The sequence below is a fragment of the Monodelphis domestica genome, chromosome 1 (assembly GCF_027887165.1).
Source record: "Monodelphis domestica isolate mMonDom1 chromosome 1, mMonDom1.pri, whole genome shotgun sequence".
Lineage (NCBI taxonomy): Eukaryota > Metazoa > Chordata > Mammalia > Didelphimorphia > Didelphidae > Monodelphis > Monodelphis domestica.
In genome coordinates this window covers 583,285,091-583,303,989 of record NC_077227.1, presented here as the reverse complement: position 1 = coordinate 583,303,989, position 18,899 = coordinate 583,285,091, and the positions used below count along the sequence as shown (strand labels likewise).

The window sequence follows — 18,899 nt, the reverse complement described above, 5'->3', positions numbered from 1 at the left end:
TTGGAAGCTGGTTGTGTGTGTGTGTGTGTGTTTTTAGAAACAATTAGCCTCTAACCTTCCTGACTCCTTTCACCTGGGGGAGGCAACCCTGAACCCCTAACAAGCTACCATCTCGCAGCCCAGAATCCTGCAGTGTTGGAGGAAGTTAATAACTTCAGTTCAGTTTTGTTTTGTTTTGTTATTAGAAGGTATTAATTATTGGGCTAAATTGAGAAAGCTTAACCTTATCTTACTCCTAGAAGTTTGCTCTCTTTAAGGCCTTTCCTAAACCCCCATGTGGGTCTCAAGCATGGTACCCACTTAAACCCTATTTGCTCTCCCAGACCAGCTCATCTAAGCTGCTCTGAGGAGTTTTTATTTTCACTGTGCCTAAAATAGAAAGCTTTTATTTTCCCTCACTAACTTAGCCTTGTGTTAAAGTCTTTTAGCTGCCCTCCATTCAAAGGCTGATTGGGGCGTGTCTCCATCTACTAGCCTTCTGAGGTCTTTACTTCTAAACAATATATACTAGGCTAGCACCACCTACTAAAAGGAAGTAGATCTGCAACCAATTTAATAAGTAGAATTGCAAGCATGGCCCAGTTTCCTGTCTATCTCAAACAGCTCCCATCCCAGGAGAGCATTACAGAGCTTACACAGCTCAAAGTTTTAGGGTGTCTTTTCTTACTACTGTTTCTGGATGCACTTGTCCTTGTGATTAGCTTCAGTAATCCTGAGATTCAGAGGGGTGATTCATCTATCTCCCTACTCCCCCTTGCCATTTTGACCTGCCCAGTCTCTGCAACACACCCAATATGAGGTTCATCCATACTATGCCCAGGGCAGGTATGGGGAACCCCAGAGGTATGACCAAAGGAATCTAGATGGATGATGATACTGGGAAGGGGAAGGAACCTTAAGGAGTCTGGAGGTGAATTTTTAGCTTTTCAGACTCCATTGCGAACTGTTTCAGTTTGTTCCCCTCCGAATAGTGAAGAAGTCTCTATAATGCAGCTATTGGAATTGGGGAAAATAACTATTGATTTCAGTGCCTGTATCCTGTCACATGTATTTGCTGATTTAATTTTGTTTTTTAAGTTCACATATTGATCTAATCTAATATATTCTGTTACACTAAGTCACTTTAAGTTAGCTATATATGCTGTTACATTGCCTTTATTTGTACCTCCCCTATGACTGAACTGGAGAAAATACCATTGTAAAAGTCCATAAACAACTTGCACAAACCCTTTTCCATGGCAAAATCATAGGTCCTTATGGATGCTGGGTTTGTCACCAAATACATCAAGGTCACATGCTGTCTACATAGCCTTTTATTCCTTTTTTCTGCCTTTGTTAATTGTCACATAGATAATGATGGCTGGATTCCATCAAACTGGTTACAACCTGTATGCAACCTTTGGAGAATTTAATGACCTAAAAATTTAAATGGATTTTAAGGGGTCTTCATAATTGATATTTTTAGATATTTAGGAGCACTAACTATCTCTGACTGATCATTTGCCTGTCTTTGAGTTGTTTGTAACAAAAGGTAAGGGTCCATTGGGTAAAGTACAACGACACTATTGTATTCCTCACCTCCACATTCATAAAAATGTAATGGATGAGGCATCAGAAGTGATTTTCACTATTGTATTCCTTGCCTCCACATTGCAATGGATGGGATATATAAAGACATGCCTTTTATGGCTGTTAGAGTCTCATATCAAAGGAGAGAAGGTTTCCCAACGGGCTTGGTTACCCCTGGATGGTTTTTTTTTAACATATATATTTGTAACTCTTCAGCTTACTCTACTCTTCCATCAAAATGATCTAGATTCTTTGTCACGTTTTAGACCCAAAAGGTTTTCATCAGCAGTACAGAGGTTTGTGTTTTTTTCTGGGCTCCTCTGCCAAATTTTGGAATAATGACAGTAATAGACTTTGTAAAAAATATCTCAGCCAAGGTTGAAAGATTGGCTAGATATGGAGAACTTGTGACAAATATCCAGGAGCTTCAAAGGTTTTTGGTTTGTTTTTTTAAATGTCACACAGCAAGTGGCTATAGAGACTCATGTAAAACCTAATGATAGTGGGTTTGTCTGCTACTGTCATTAAATGAGCTCTTGTGATTTGGGGGATTTTAGTACTTCTTTGAATGTGCATTACCTGTTATTCTGCTTTTTAAGCTGTTTTCTTTATGAAAATCATTTGCACTCACACTGTGGATCATGGCCAAGTTAAAAAGGAAACGGACCTCATTTTGGGGTGAGAAACCTTTGTATTCTGACTCTGCTAACACTGTGTCACTGTGAACTATATATTTTTAAATTTTATATCATTTTTCTTTGTATGTGCAATAGAATATATGAGTTTTCTTTTTTCTTTCATTTTTAGTACTTGAAGTGCATGTTACCAGTATTAATGGGTTTTTTTAAATTTGCACTAATATAAGTTTACAATATCCATTGGCCCTAATATTAATGCATATTCAAAAACTTTAGACTATGGAAACCTGCCATTGATTGTTAAATATAATGAGACTTTGATTCATGATTGTGTCTGATTCCAGGAGAAGGGATCACAAAAAAGCCATTATACAGTGCCAAGAAGCATAAGGTCAAGGAACCCAAACAGTGCTGGTGGAATTGATGAGAATCTGGGCCAAGATAGAGGACTTGTTTTGGGGTTCGAGGAAGTGACTGTTTGACAATATCAGATGCAAGATTTCCCCATGCCAAGTTCAAACAAAGTACCTCAGTTTGGCTATAATCTTGGTTCCCATATCCCTGAGAGTGAAGGTAAAATCAGCCCAGGGAATGATATTTCCCCAATTACTGTAAAAATCTAGTCCCTTTTCTTTCATTCTGTGGCAATTTTCTGTAGTCCTAGCTGCTGATTGGGTAAGTGCATATTGCTACAATGGTCCTATAGGCTTGTAGGATCACTTTACCAGGCCCTGATTCTAGGACCTGTTGTGGGCTTATTCTTGCTTAATCAGAGTTTTTATGTACTATTTAATTTTTATTTTTTTATTTTCTTCTATTTGATTTTTTTATGTTTTTTACTTCATTTTTACAATTAATTCACATACCTCATAACTCAGCCATGTATCCCTGAGTGATCCATGCGTTTCTCAACACCCTCTTCAGGGGAAATTGTAGAACTGTCATAAAATTCTAGTTTTATTAAAATTTTTCTTATTTGAGAATAATTTTAGGATAAGAAACTACCTACCTCCCCGAATCCATAAAGTGAACTATTTGGAGAAGGAGCCATGAAGATGCCTGCAGACCCTACACTGCACCAAAAGATTCATAATGAACTTTGGAATATAGTGAAATTGAACTGTGGGGGGTTGAATGCATTTAATTTGAATGTACATTCTTATGCCAAAGGGGACTGCCCCCTAATTAGGTTTTTGTCAATGTGTCTAGCAATCATTGGTTTTGTTCTTTCTCTTTTATTTCCCTTTTATCCCCAAATTATTGTAATTTTCCCTTAGAAAGTACAATATTGCATGTACCTCTAGTTAAAGATCTTTAGAAATATAAGCTGGTTTTGTGTACCGATTCCATGGGGAAACTAGGAATGTAGATCTAGATTTCAACATGCTCGTTTCCCATGGGAATCACGGGGGATCGGGAGGTATTGTGTAATTAATTTCTGTACTCTAGAATTCCAAATCCCAGCATCCCATGTTCCTTCCCATGTTATATTCTGATAGGGAGGATATAAGTTTGGTGTAGCCCTGCCTCTCGCTCTTTCTTTCAGTGATAGCACGCTGTGGAAGGGAGGTAAGGTGAGAGACAGGAGAACTTGCTCACATTGTTTTAATTTTGTTAGATAATTTTAGGTTTTTTCATTTCTATTTCCTTTTTATTAACTCTATAAAATATAATTCTTGGAGTGTTAGACATTAATTTAAATCCTACATAACTAAAGCAAAACCTAATTATAGAAAGAAAACCTAAACTTCTCAGAAAGTACTACCAAATAGCTGCTTTGTACATAGCAGCAAACACAGGTGCTACCTAGATAAACCCAAGACCAGATCATTGGTCCTTGGCTTGGTCTTCTACTTTATTTTCCAGAGTGTAGGTAACTGAATAGCAATCTTAAGACAGATATTACGAGCCTTGAAGTCAACCTTGTGAGTTTGGGATGTCAAGAGTCAAGTCAACAATTTTATTAAGCACTTATAAAGGACTAGGTACTCTGAAAGAGTACTGTAGTTGAAGCTGGCAGACAGCAGCAGGAGTTAAGGCTATACCTTTCTCAAGATAGGATGAGAATAGACTCAAGGATAAGCCCCAGCTTTCTTAACACTTATGAGCATTTTATCTATGAAGCATTCTTTATTTGCAAAGAGGAAGTAAAATATTTGTCCTATACCGGGGGGGGGGGGGGGGGGGGGAGGGGAGACTACCAAAAAAAATCACTAGAGAATGTTTCTTACTTATTTCTTTCCAGGTGAACAACATGTTTCCTTCCTTCAGCCTGAATGACATAAGACACCTGGTCCTAAAAGGAGAAAAAGAAATAATGAGTTACAATAATGTTGCCTTTCAGGTAATTATTTATGTCATCAAGTCACAAAAAAATACATCCTAAATTAGAATAAAGATCAATAGATTAGTACTCCGCTTCTGATACTTTCACCAAATGATATCTAACAAGAAAACGGCATATGCATTCAAGACGTTAAGGATATACCCTGATCATCCTTATCAGAAAGTAGTTTAGTATAGAACATAGAATTTACAATTTAAAAAAAAAACACAACAACCTGGATTCCAATTCTCAGTCAACTCTTACCATTTACCAAGCCACATTAACATTAGTCACAAGAATCTTCATTCCAATGTTTAATTGTGATATATGGTCAACCCTGGGTTCTTAAAGATTAAGCCAATGGAAAACAAACCTCTTTGGCAGATGCCACTTTATTGAAAAGGATTTTAATGTAAAACCCTATGGTTAAAAATCAACTTCAGAGGAATAGTCTAGGTAAGTACAAAGAGGCTCAACATCATTTGGCTGGTCAGAAAAATACAAAATAATCCTTAGTCTTGTGCAACCCTTGCTACTCCTGAAAAGGGTAGCAGAGCCAAGAAAATAGGGCAGTAATATTAATGTTCACAGTTATTATCCAATGAAAAAGGATTTATTAAAATACACTTAATGATACTCAATTTTGAATTATACTACTCAAAAAAGAGGATAAGTTAAAAGATTGCCATGAAGATAACTGTAGTTTGAGCCAATTCTATTGTAGAAGATGGAGAAAAATTCTATGAAGAATTTTATTAAATTAAATCAATGAATAAGGGAGGATACTAAAAGCATATTGGGGAATATTGCTCAGAAACATTGGGAAATAACCCCCAAAAAGACCACTGAAAAAGGAAATAAAAAGAAGCAGAAGATCTTTCATCCAATCCAGAACAGTTCATGAAGATAACCATGAGCAAGCCCAGAGAGGCAGGCAGAAGAGTCTCACCTAGGGAACCCAACCAAAGAAGAGGTAAATGCATAAACCAATGGAGGCAAAAAGAATGTGTGTGTGCCAGAGAAGCCCATGTGAGGACAAGCAAAATCAGCTCAAAACGAGAAAGAGACATCCCAGAGAAACCATAATAAGTACAGGGAAATGACCGCACGGTCAAAGGTGGGGAAAGGAGACTGACCAGGAAGCCAGCACAAGTTTTTACAAACTTTAAACATTCCATCCAGTGATCAAGGGGAAGGAGTTACAAATGATCACAAACAACAGTAATCATGGACTTGAAGCCATATCCCAAATTGAATCTACATGTCATTACAAAGGGAGCAGGGCCTAAACATGCAACCTTCAAAGAACTCATAGCCGTAGTAAGAGACAGGGCCAATTCTGTTTTAAGAGCCAGAGCAAGGAGGGCTGTAATAAAGGAATAAGACCAGAATTATCTCCGGTATCCAAATGGCATCTGTTAGATTAAGAAAAGGCCAAGAGGTAAACCTAGAAGAAAGCAACTCTACAACAACTACAAGTAGAGCCTGAGGGGGAAAAGATAGAGGGTGAAAGGATAGCTTTGCCAAATAAGAACTACAATAGTGTAGAAGAAATTAAACAAGAAATGAAAAATGAAATTAGAAATAAAATGAGGGTTTGGGGGGAAAAAATTGAAAAAGTATCAGACTCTGAAATACAGAATGGAGCAACCAGAACTCAATGACTTCAAGAGACAAGAAACATTATTATTATGACAATATCAAAAGCCTGGGGGAAAACAGAAGAAAATATAAGTATCTACTGTCAAAAATGAATCTGAAATTTTTTTTAAAAGGCCAGAATGATAATGGAACAATGACTGAACTCCTTAAAAGCAACGACCAAACAAAAAACTTAAAATATAGTATTAGCAAACAGCAGAATTAAAAAATAATCAAAAGAAAATTGCATGGATCTGTTCATCTTTTATAGAGTAGACTATGATATTCCAGTGCACACAAAAAATAATAAAAACTAAATTACTCTGCCAATCTGAGCACAATCATTTGGAGGGGAAATTGATTAAGAAGTACAAGTTTAACCATGGTCATTTTCATATTCAATAAACAACCATGAACTTCTGTCAAAAAAAAAATATTGCTCAAGGTTAAGAAATTAAAACGACTAAAGATTCATACTACACAAAAGTCTAACATTAATATATTAGATATACTTTCTTCAAAAGTGGGAAGATACCAGATAGATGAGACAAACTGAAAAATACCACTCCCAAAATGAAACTAAAGTAGTCAAAGAAATCACTCTAATCCCTCCATCACAAATGAAATACACAGATCTGACACAACTTACTACTCAAAAAAATCCAATGCTCCCTATTCCACTAGGATCAAATATAAACTTTTCTGTTTAGAATTTCAAGTCCTTAACAAACTTCTACCTTTCCAGTCTTATTATATATAATGAATTCTCCTGTCTCAGCTACACTGATCTACTAGCACTTCCATACATACACTTGTTTTGTGTTCATGCCTTTTCACTGCCTGTCTAAGCAGCTGATCTAGAATGTACTCCTTCCTCAATTCCAATTCTTAGAATCAAAATTCAGCTCAACAGTCATGTGCTATATGAAGACTTTCCTAGTCCATTCAGCTTCTATTTCCCTTCCTCCCACAACTACTTTTCATTTGATATTCATTTGGTATGTCTCAAACACATATATACATATGCTTAACATAATTATAAATCCATTTGTGTATATATATGTTGTATCTTATGTTAGAATGTAAGCTCTATAAGATCATAGACTATTTTCACTTTTGACTTTGTATGCCCATACCTTAACACATAACTCAGAAAATTATTTAGTGCTATATAAAAGTTTATTGATTGACTGATTCCTTTTAGAATCAGTTGCCAAGCAAAGACTAAAACTAATGCCAAATCCAAAAGATAAATATAAGAAAAATGCTAAAACAACTCTAACTTAATTGATTCAAAAGGTGGAAAAGGATAATTTTTTTTTTAAACGTAAAGACATGAATTATCACCAAGGGAAGTTTAAATATGGAGAGGGAACAGGGAGGGTTTAATTTTTAGTCTCAGAAATGACTGCTAAAATGACACAAAATATTAACAGTTTTTAAAAACTGAAGTAAACTGCAATTAAAAAAAAAAGTAACCTACCTGTGCTGAATAGGGCCTAGGGACCTCTCTCCTTTCTCTAACTAATCTCCAGGGTGTTATAATTTCATAGGAAGACAGAAGTGAGGTCTGCTGAAAATCTATCAAAGAAAAAAAAATCATATTTTAATCAGTGAGAGGGATAAACAGTATGTGGTACTCATGAAAAATATCAAAAGTTCAAAGTACGATTTTTTAAAAAACACTATAAGATATACATACAGTAAAATATCTCTTCTTACTTAATCTTTTTATATTTAATGTGGATATTTCTTTCACCTTTACATACCATACATCATATCCTCTATAATGAACTGAGATCTCCTTAAGGACAGAGACTATGTGGCATTTCATCTTTGTATCTCAAGTGCCTTTTATAGTAGAAAGCACACTGTAAACATTTCTTGAAGTAACATAAATGTTGTAATAGGCAATAAGAAGAAACAAAAATAAGAATGTGCCATCTTTTCTCTAGAAAAACCACTAAGTTCCCAAGGCTCCTTCATTGCTTTCTATCCTGCAATCAAGATAAACCTGAGTTTCAGTTCGTATCACACTCTCCCTCAAACATGTCTCTCCCTCCTGGTGTATTCAGCTCCAAATTGTCCCTGAAAGTCCAGTACAATGTAATTTATGATGAATACTCAGCTGAACATAGCAATGTAATAGTTTCCACTGTTCACAATTTATTTGCTTTCTTTATCCTATTCCTTTGGCTTCATGAAGCATTAAGCTTTTATTGGCATACCCTTACCAACAAATGCTCACACTAAAGATTTGACCACTTCTAATTAAGCAGAACTTTCCTGGTCCAGCACTTATTAGAGAACTGACCTTACCATTTATTATTTTCCCAAAAAACTTTGTCAACTCTTACTTAGGTACTATTTATTCTCTTTACTTCAAGCTGCTACTTTTGCAAAAATGGTCATGGATGAAAAGGATTCAGATAGACTGCCTCTGCTGATACTCTTTGGAGTAATTAGTAATAGTTAGTAAATGAGCATTCATCAAGTGCCTACACTCTGTCCCAGGCACCATGAAAAGCACTGGGAATAAAAAGACAAGCAAAAGATAGTCCCTACCCTCAAGGAGCTGCAAACAACTATGTATAAATAAAATAAAACATGATTCTATATTTGATCATGGAGGTGTTAGGGAGTCACTGGAATTTACTGAATTGGGGTATCAGAAAGGGGTAACATGGTCAGACTTATGGTCTTTAACACTCTTCTCTTGAATACTGTCTCTTGTCTAGGTTTTTATAACACTGCCCTCTCCTGGTTCTTCTAGTCATCTGATCATTGAAATTTCCTTTGCTGGATCTTCATCCAGGTCATGTCTACTCAAAGTGGGTATCCAACAAGGCTCTCTTCCCAGGCCCTCTTCTCTTCTCTGTCTATACTATTTTTATTTCATCAGCTCCCAGTTCAATTATAATCTCTATGTTGATGATTCCTAGATCTACTTATCTAACCCTAATATCTGGTAACCTCTAGGCTTACATTTCTGATTACCTACTCAACATTTCAAATTAGATGTAATATAGATATTTTAAATCTACAGTTTCAAGACCAAATTCAGTGTTTTAGCCCCAACTCCAAACCATCTTCTCTTCCTAACTTCTCTACTACTATCAAGGGTACTACCATCCTCAGTCACTCAGGCTTACAACCTAGGTGTCACCCTCAACTCTTCCCTCTCTCACACCCACCACTCCAAAACCATTACCAAAGTCCATTGCTTTTATTTTCATAACATCTCCATGTAATTTTTAAAAACTGAAAATCAAAGATTTAAGAAGATACTGCTTCTGAAATAAAATGTAGAAAGATACACACTGCTCTAAGGATCAAAAGAGAACTATCACTCTGATGAATGCAGAGAAAACTTGTCTAACAGCAGAGTAATATCTATGGTTGCCAGTGCATCAACTCATTTTCATATGACTGATTCCACAGTTTTAAAGGTTACAATTGAGAAATTGCAAATACAGCAAATATTTGGAGATTGTGGAAATTTTTAAGGGCTGCTGGATCACACCTGAGAAAAGGTTAACACTACTCAGTTTCATATCATAAGCTACAGATGAATTATTGCTTATGAGGAAATACTGACAGAAGGCATTAAAAGTCAAAGAAGATACCAGAGGAAGAAGCAAGCAGAAAAGTAGTAGTAAAAAGGGAAAGTATAAAACCTGAGCATAGGAAGGAGTTGAGGACAGAATGCAGACTAATCCAAAATAAAAGTTGTTTACAGAAGATACAAATTAAAAGCTATAAGCAAAGCTATCAGGAAGGATTTGCAGATTTTTTTTTACTGGGAGCCATGATGTTTGGAAGATGGGTACTACTATGCTCACTTGAGTAAGCTGAATCTGCTGCAATGTAAAGAGCAAACTACACTAACTGTATTTGTATATGGCCTGTGAGAAAGGAAATCTTTCAGAAATCCCTGAGTGGCCCTCTGATGTTCCCTCTATCTTGAGGAGGAAAAAAGAGGGGAAAAGACAAACTTTGAAGCTGCTTTGTGGTAAGAAAAGATCTGATTTCTCTGAGAACTGATTAGACAAAACAGAATCCATTATTATTTTAAGAGCTAGCTAGAGAAAGGTTATATGGCCTTTACTATCTACAGCTTAAGAAGGAGAAACTCATTTGAAACTCAGGACAGACCCCTGGGAACTACTTGTTCCTAAAAGAAACTAACATTTTCTGAGCATTCTGCAAAAAAAAGTTGCTTTTTTGCTAAAAGAAGTTGTCACTTGTTTCAGTAGCCCATGAATAGCAGAAAAGTGATTTCAAACAACAGGAGAGCTCTGAGAATCAGATGGGAAGCAGACAGCAGAGAAGCAATTTCGCCTAGAAAGCGACAGAAATTATAGACTATAATATAAGGAGACCAAAACATGAAGGCTGCTCTCCAGAGTGTTTTAAGAGAGTACCTCCCCTCTCCCAACACACACACATAACTCCTGGGTTTCCTCTAGGAAGTAGTTTGAATTCCTGCCAAATGACTGTAGCCACAATACTCTCTAGAGTTAGGCAGATCCAGGTAGGGTAAAAAGACCAGCCTTATAGTTCAGGGATAAAGAATATATTGGAATATTTCAGGGTTGGACTCACCTGCTACAGTTTTTATGTTTCTCTGGGGTCAAAGTTATTCAAAGCATTTCCTCTGCTCTATTCTTTTTACTGTTACTCCTAAATAAATTCATATAGTCAGACATATTTAATAAGTATTGTTGAACACCTTCTAATGAAACCTGCATGTCCACTACTTGTGAAAAGACCATTTCCAAAACCATAACCTTAATAAGAGGATTGGCACCAACAGTAACTGAGTTTAAGTCAGTTAAATTATATTTAGCATGAAAACTGTTAGAAGTTAGTGCTTCAGCTAGTGCTCATAAATTCCAAGTATTGTACTGAGCTCACTTGGCACAGGAAAATGTGCTCAAAATTGTCTCTAAAAAACATTCAGTTCTTTAATGTGTTATACGAAGTCAAAAGTTTCTGAGAAAACAATAAGGTGTCCAATGATATTTGTAGGGATTTTCCTTATTTGAGGATTCCCTGCACTACTGAAATCATAGGTCCAGGAGGCAGCTAGGTGACTCAGTGGATTGAGATCCAGATCTACAAATGGGAGGTCCTGGTTTCAAATATGGCCTCAGATACTTTCTATGTGATCCTGGGCAAGGCACTTAACCCCCCATTGCTCTTCTGCTTTGGAATCAACACACTATATTGATTCTAAGACAGAAGGCAAGGGTTTAATTTTTTTAAAAAAGGAAAGAAAGAAATCATAGGTTCAATCTTATTACCTTGGACAAATCACAGTTAACTTCTATCTACCTCATTTTCTCAATTGTAGAAATAGGGATATTAGTACCAACCTCCCAGGGTTGTGAGAAGCAAATAATATTTGTCAAGTGTTTAGAACAATGCTGGCCACATAACAGATATTTAATAAATGCTTGTTCCCTTCCCTTCCTTCCCTTTCACAACTATATTCACATACCACCCACAAAGTCAGAAAGGAACCTGAATATCCTAAAAAGCTTCTGGAATAGATAGACCCAAGTAGGTATAAAGGAAACACAAAATAGTTGTGTGTAGAGGGCCCCAAGAAGCTTGTTTCATCCCTACTTCCACTTCCTACCTGAACCCTACAGCACCCAAGCCCAGACAAGTCCAAGCCTTCTCCATGACCCACTGCTGCAAGAGAAACTGGGCTAGAGTGCCCCATCCTGTGCTCCCCACTCAAGCTAAACTATAGAAGAGCTTTCCACACCCCACTGGGTAGAATTCCCGAGCCCAGCTTGGGAGAAAGAAGACTGGAAGCATTATGGGGGTGCATTCTCAGAATAAGAACCAGAAGTAGCCTCCAGAACCAATCGTTCTAAATCCAGCCCTAGCATAGCAAAGAGTAGCCTGGGGTCATTCTCAGCAAGGTCTAAGTAATTCTTGAAGTTTGTGAGGAGCCCATCACAGAAATAACCCCTGAGCTTTTTAAAAAGAGGGAAGGTCTCAAGGCAGAGTCTATTAAAAGGAGAGGTCTCCAGAGCCCTGTGACAAAAAGGAGGGAGGAAAGAAAAAAAGAAAAAAGGGAGGGAGAAAGGAAAAGAAAGGAGGAAGAGAGGAAAGAAAGGAGAGATATAAATCATTTTAAAGATGAGGAAACTGAGGTCCAGAGAGTTTAAACATATTCCAGAGTTATACAGGTAGAGAACAATTTGACTCCAGAGTCAATGCTCTTTTCACTGTACCACACTGACTCAGAAGTGACAAGGCACTAAAGTAGGCTGGTGGTTGAGTAGGAAAAGAGAAAGGGAGGGAAAGAGACATTAGAGAAAGAAATAACATGGTTTGACAAATAATTGTGGGTTCCAGGTTAAGTAACCAATAAGATGAAGAACTAGACATTTTTTCCACTCCTCAGAATCTCTTAAGCCTCTCCAAAATGGGAATTGTGTGCAAGAGACAAAGCAAAAAGACAGAAGGAGCAGACACGTGGGCTTCTAAAACAAGATATGGATTTGGGGGAAAAAATTGCAGAATTCAAGGATGAAGATTGATAAAGAAGTTGGTAATTATAAGATCACTAGTAACTTAAGCTCTTCTTTTCATATTCTTTCCAATTTCTTATACTCACAGAAATTTGGATCTTACTAGAAGAAACAGCACTGGCCAGAATCTCTTCAATGATGATTGTACCCTTTCCCTTGTGTTTCCCAACACACTTGACCAAGGTGCAAATTACTTTATCTGTTGCAACTTACAGATTCTTCCTCTATCACCATATCACTCAAAGCAACTTTTCTTACTCTGAGATTTACTTCATTCATTTACTTTCACTCCTTTCTCAAGGAGTTCAGTACCTGGTACCTAATGGGCACTATGTAAATGTTAGCTTTTATTAGACTATCTCAACTTTCCAATGCTACCTTATTTCACTATATATCAACTTAGATAGGGGAGGCAGAAAGGAGGAAAAAATAAATGCTTATTAATTGAAAAAAAAAAGAAATTAAATGACTGCCAGTCATGTGAAACATGGATTGCAATAGGGCGAGAGACCAATAAGAAGCCTACTGTAGTAGTCCAGGCAAGACGTAATAAGAATATGAACTAGAGTACTGTATGAATGGAGAGAACAAGGTGTACTCAAAAATGTAACTATAAGAATACGACTTAGCAACTAATTGGATATGTGAGATGAGTAAAAGAGAAAGAAGTCAAGAATAATGCTAAGGTCGCAAGTCTAGGTTGACTAGAAGGATGATGGGTAGCCTATTAAAAAATGGGTATGCTTTGGGGGAAGATAATGAGTTGTTTTCTACATGCTGAGTTTGAGATGCCTAAGGAATATCCAGGACAAAAATTGTCCAATTGGATGTTGATAATACTGGCCTTTGGTTCCAGAGAGAGACTAAGGATAAATACACAGATCAGATAAACAGTTAATCTATGGAAACTGAGGGCAAGGGAATATACAATAAAACGAAGATAGCCTAGTCCAGAACCTTGAGAGACACTGGGTTAGCAGATCAGACATGATAGATAAAGTTCTACCAAAAGAGTTTAAAAGGGCTCAATGGAATGGACTAGGTAATGGGTGAACTGAATCAGACAGAGCAGGGATGTGAAGAGCAGAAAGTAAAACAAGGTAGAACCTTTTCCCTAGGTATACCTCAGTTTTGGAAAAAGAAAACCAAGGCCTTGGGTCTCTTGCTACAGGCCTTGGGATCTGAGGAGGACAAAGGGTCACTGAACAGATAAAAAGTTTACTATATCTCCTGAAGGTTTCCTCTCAAATTTACCGTGATCTGTTCTTTCTCAGATTCAAAGCATTTAATTTGGACCACTCACATGACATCTATTGCATATTACTTCATGCTACAGTTATTTGTATAAGCATTTCATCTTTCGAAGATTATAAATCCCCTGAAAGAATACATATTAGCTATCTGTATAGTCTTCACAGCCTGTTACAGTTCCTGCCTGCACATACTGGATGTTCAATTAATGTTTATTCAAAATAAGGCAAAGCATACCCTAAAACTAAAGGATATTACAAAATCTTGGTATAATCATTTTAAACATTAAATTTAAAGGACATAAAATTAAAGTCTTTAAAACAATTTAAACCAAATTAATGTATTGAGGGAAAGTATGTAGTAGCAGTAGTAGTCTCTCGGTAACCGAGGATGATGATTGTCTTTGTGCGCTTTCATCTATGGTGTATAGATGAGTGTGCACAAAAACACCTGTGCATGAAGATTTAAGTGGAAAAGCCGATGCACAGAGACAGTCCCACTCTCTCGGCATTGGAAGCCTGGGTCCAGTGGCACGAAAAGTCATTACACCTGGAGACTTCCTCAGCTGCATTGGATGGCCGTGTTATCTTTTGTGCTCCAACATGCCCTGAGCACTCCACAGTGCTTTGCTGCGTCGCCATCTCAGCCGTTGAACCTTCTTATTGGTTTCTGCCGTCTGTTCAGTCAAAGCAATCTTCACATGCTGGGTGAGCAAAGCCCTGGTTCACCAGGGGTCCACAACAACCCGATGGCTACCCTCATAAGGTTTAGCCGGCCTGTCGAAGCCGTTGCCCGGGGTGTGGCTGCTGCCGCATGCTAGCAGCTACTGAGAGCCACAAGTGAGAGCTGGGTGTCAGGTGGGGGTCAGAGGCTAGAGAGCTGCCCAGCTGCCCAAAAAGGGCACAACAAGCCCTCCATACCAGAGATACTACCCCTCCCTGAACACCCCATATTTTGTATTTGAACCCTAGACTTCAATCCCCAGAAGTCCTTGGTATTTCCCAGAATTCCCTATAATCTCATCTGAGTCTCCACCTGGGCGAGATCACAATGAGTATTTAACTGGCTCTCTGCCTCAGATGCTCTCTTCCATTGAAGTGATGTAGTGGGTAAGCTAAGCATAGGGGTTTTTAATGGACTAATCAGCCCTAGGCTCGTGTTTTTCTTATTTTGTATTTCTTTATTCCTTGATTTCTAATAATCCTTAATAAACCTCATAAAATATAATATTTATATTACTAGAAACTAAAATTAATTTTTACATCATTCTTCACTTCCCATCCTAAACCAATGGGGGAAAAAAATTAAAGGACAGACTGATATTGTGTTTACACTGTGGCAAACTCCTCCTAGGCCCTTCTGCCATTAATATTCCTATACTACTTTAAGCACTCTCCTCACAACCCTATGGAGTATTATTATTCCAGTTTTACAGATGAAGAAACAGACTCAGAGACATATAGGGAATTGCCACACATGCAAGGACTAGCATCCAATCCTAGACTGCAACCCAAGTGTTCCAACTCTAGAACCAACTCTTCCTACTTCCTATACTATAATGATTCTAACAAGTTCTTAAAATGGTTTTAATTCTTATACTAATTTGTTCTAAAGCTCTTTCCCACCATCCCTAGTGAACTAGTGTGCCTTTTTTATATATAAGACAATAGTCTTATCTGGCTATCTATAAATATGATTAAATGTGGCTGAGGCTCATAGCTTGATGATATTAAAAGAAATGTTACTGGTGAGGTAGTAATATGTAATCTTTGTAACAGAGCATGATTAAAGTTCATTTTCACTTGCCAAAATAAATTTACTGCCTCAGTAAAAATGAATTTCTAATCACTAAGCAATAACATCCTCAGTCACAGAATAACAAAGGAAAAAGGTGATTTAGCTATTTCCTTCCTGAGGATATACTGCCAGAAAAGTTTGTATGTTTTTTTAAAGAGATTTCAAATGACTGGACTTTTTGTCTTAATTCTTGAACATATAATCTGAAATACTTCTCCTCATGCTTGGACTTAACTAAATATCTATTTAACCAGTAAATAAAAAGTTACTCCACTTCTAAGAATGATACACTTTCCTAAATAATTAAAAAAAGACTTGGGTTCAAGTATAAGAAAGTACCAAGTTCTCTCTGCCAGGCATTCTGGTAACCACTGGAAACACAAAAGGGGCCAAAAACTTCCCTTGTCCTCAAGGACCTCATATTCTAAAGGAGACAGCATGTAAATAACTAGACATAAAGTAAATTCAGAGGGGAAGGCACTACTAGTTGGGGGTTAGGGAGCAAGACTGGCCTATTGTAGAAGGAAAGATTTGAGCTGACTCTTGAAGGAAGTCAGAGGTAATGTTAAGGAGGGAGAGCATTGCAAACTGGCCAGATAGCTGATGTTCATATCTGATATTTTGTCTCTACTTCCCAACCCTCAAATTTTAGAAGACACTCCCTTCTTAGCTTTAACAATTAAATTTCCCAGATAACTTCAAATCTCAGCTAGAATCTACCTCCTGAGATTAGATTGTATCCATTTTGTTTATACTTGTACATGCTACCTCCTTTTACTAGATTGTAAAATCCCTTAAGGGCTGTTTTGTCCCTTTTGTCCCCAGTGCCTATCTTAGTACCTGGCACGTATAGCAAGTGCCAAATAAATACTTGCTGATTGATTAATCTAAAAAGGTAAAATTCAGTTGGTATAACTGGAAAACTCTACACCTGTATTCCAACAATCAACTTTACAAATTGGGAGAAGTGTGCCCAGAGAGTAGTTTCTCTAAAAAAGATTTAGAAGTTTTAGTTGACTACAAGCTCAATTTACCATGATAGGAAAATTCCCCAAAGCTAGTACAACAGCATGCTATTAGGATGCATGAAGAAAGGTATTGTGTCCAGAATGGGGAACATATTACTCTACTCTGACCAGATTGGTCCAGAACACTGTATTCAATTCAAAGTCCTTCCTACACTTTAGAAAATTGGAGTGTCCAAAGAAGAAGCATCAAGATAAAATGGCAGAAGGCAGTGAGATCATGGCATATGAAGAATGGTCAAAGAAACCGGGGATCTTTAGGTCACAAAAGAGAAAAAAAAAGGGTGAAATGATAGCAGCTGTCAAATATGTGAAGAGACGCATATAGAATAAAATGGAATATGTTTTGCATGATTTCATATATATAATAAATTGCTTGCCTTTCAATGGATCAAAGAAGGGCTGGAGGGAGACAATTTAGAACTCAAAAAATATTTAAGTTATGTTAAAAATAAAAAGAATAAACAAATTTTTTAAAACTTATCATGTAAAAGATTCAAATTTTTTGCCCCAGAGGATAGAACTCAGGACAACAGGGTGTATAAGTTGCAATGAGGCAAACTCTGGCTTTATAATAGGAAAGACTTCCTAACAAAAAGAATACCAAAGATTATTGTATTGGCTCAGGAGGTAATATGTTCCCCTATCCTGGATGTCTTCAAGCAAAGGATGAATGACCATTTGTTGGGTATGTTGTAAAGAGGATTCTTTATGATAGACTGGACTAGATAATCTTCAAGATGTTTTTCTGATTCTGTGAAAAACTACTAGCAGAAGCAAAGACAAAAGTCATGTGGAAGAAAAAGCAACTGAATGGAAAATATAAACCCATACGCTATCTGAGGTAAAACTAATTTCTAAAGAATTTTGCAATGAATTACTCAATAAGGAAGGCTTTTCACAATAAAATACCTAAAAATAAACCCGCCTTTGTCAGCCATTTACCCGTTTGTGGGTCATTACCATTTTAAAATGGAAGTCATGCCAAACATCACAATGAATGCACCCTTCTGTAGTATGTTATTAAAAATAACTGATAAGCAACAGATACTACTTGTCACATGACAAAAACTGATTAACCAAGACATAAAAAGCAAAAACCAAATCTCTAAGCCAAAAAGAAATAGGTTTATTGAGAGAGCCAGTCTCACAATAAAGTCAGACTTTCAGCTGGCAACTGAAGACCCCTAGACTTGTGAGTGGCCTCATATATATAGCACTGTTTTACAAAGGTATTGCCAGTATTATAGTATCATCTGACTCAAGTAAATTGTCCAGTGTGTTTTGGTCGTGTATCTTGGTTCCTACCATGGTCAGTCTTGTCAATGACACAACCTCCGCCTTTAGTATGAATGTACTGAATGCCGTGCTGATTCAGCAGAGATCAGCATAAAAATAGGCTGTTCTGAACAGTTATGAGGCAAAAACCTGTGGATTAAGTCTAAGTCTCTGGCCCACAGTCACACCAGAGCAGATAAGAAGGATGTGCAATTTAGCCAGAAGGGGGGAGGGGGGGGAGGTTAGGAGGGCATAATATCTGTACAAAATAGTTTGAATATTATAGAACTGTGGACTATATAAAATATTTAACAGAATCATAATATCAGAATCATAAGGGGTATGGGATTTCACATTCATGGACAAAAACTCATCCTTATTTTTTTAAGTTGTCTTTTTTAATACACATCTAATTTTCATACATTTCTTCAAATACTCCCCAAATCCCATTAGTAAAGAGAGCTTGATGACACAATAGTGTCAGACTTGGAATCAGGAAGATCTTATTTAAATCCTGCCTTTGACATTTACTACTTACTAAGCTGTGTAATCCATAGGAAGTCATTTCCCAAGGAAACAGAAAGCCTCAGTTTCCTTATCTGCAAAATATAAACAATAATTGCACCTACCTTATAGAGTGGTTGTGAGGTTCAAAGGAGCAAATACATATAGTGTTTTACAAATCTTAAAGTGCTAAATAAATGCTATTATTATAAGGTTAGTGAAAATAATATTAAAAATACCATGTTACAGTGAGGTCATAGATAATTACAATGGTGTGGACAAAGTTATAGATAAAAAATGTATTATAACAAACCACACT

The 18,899-nt window shown here is 36.9% G+C and overlaps 1 protein-coding gene across 1 annotated transcript in view; it reads right to left on the bottom strand.

Moving 5' to 3' along the window:
* The window catches only part of ADAM9 (ADAM metallopeptidase domain 9), a 113,741-nt gene that overhangs the window by 91,481 nt on the left and 3,361 nt on the right, over positions 1-18,899 (bottom strand). Inside the window, exons 2-3 of the mRNA XM_007476371.3 lie at positions 7,658-7,755; positions 4,439-4,503 (exon numbers count right to left, since the gene is read on the bottom strand). Coding sequence (XP_007476433.2) covers positions 4,439-4,503; positions 7,658-7,755 — 163 coding nt within the window. The remainder of the gene's footprint in view (positions 1-4,438; positions 4,504-7,657; positions 7,756-18,899) is intronic.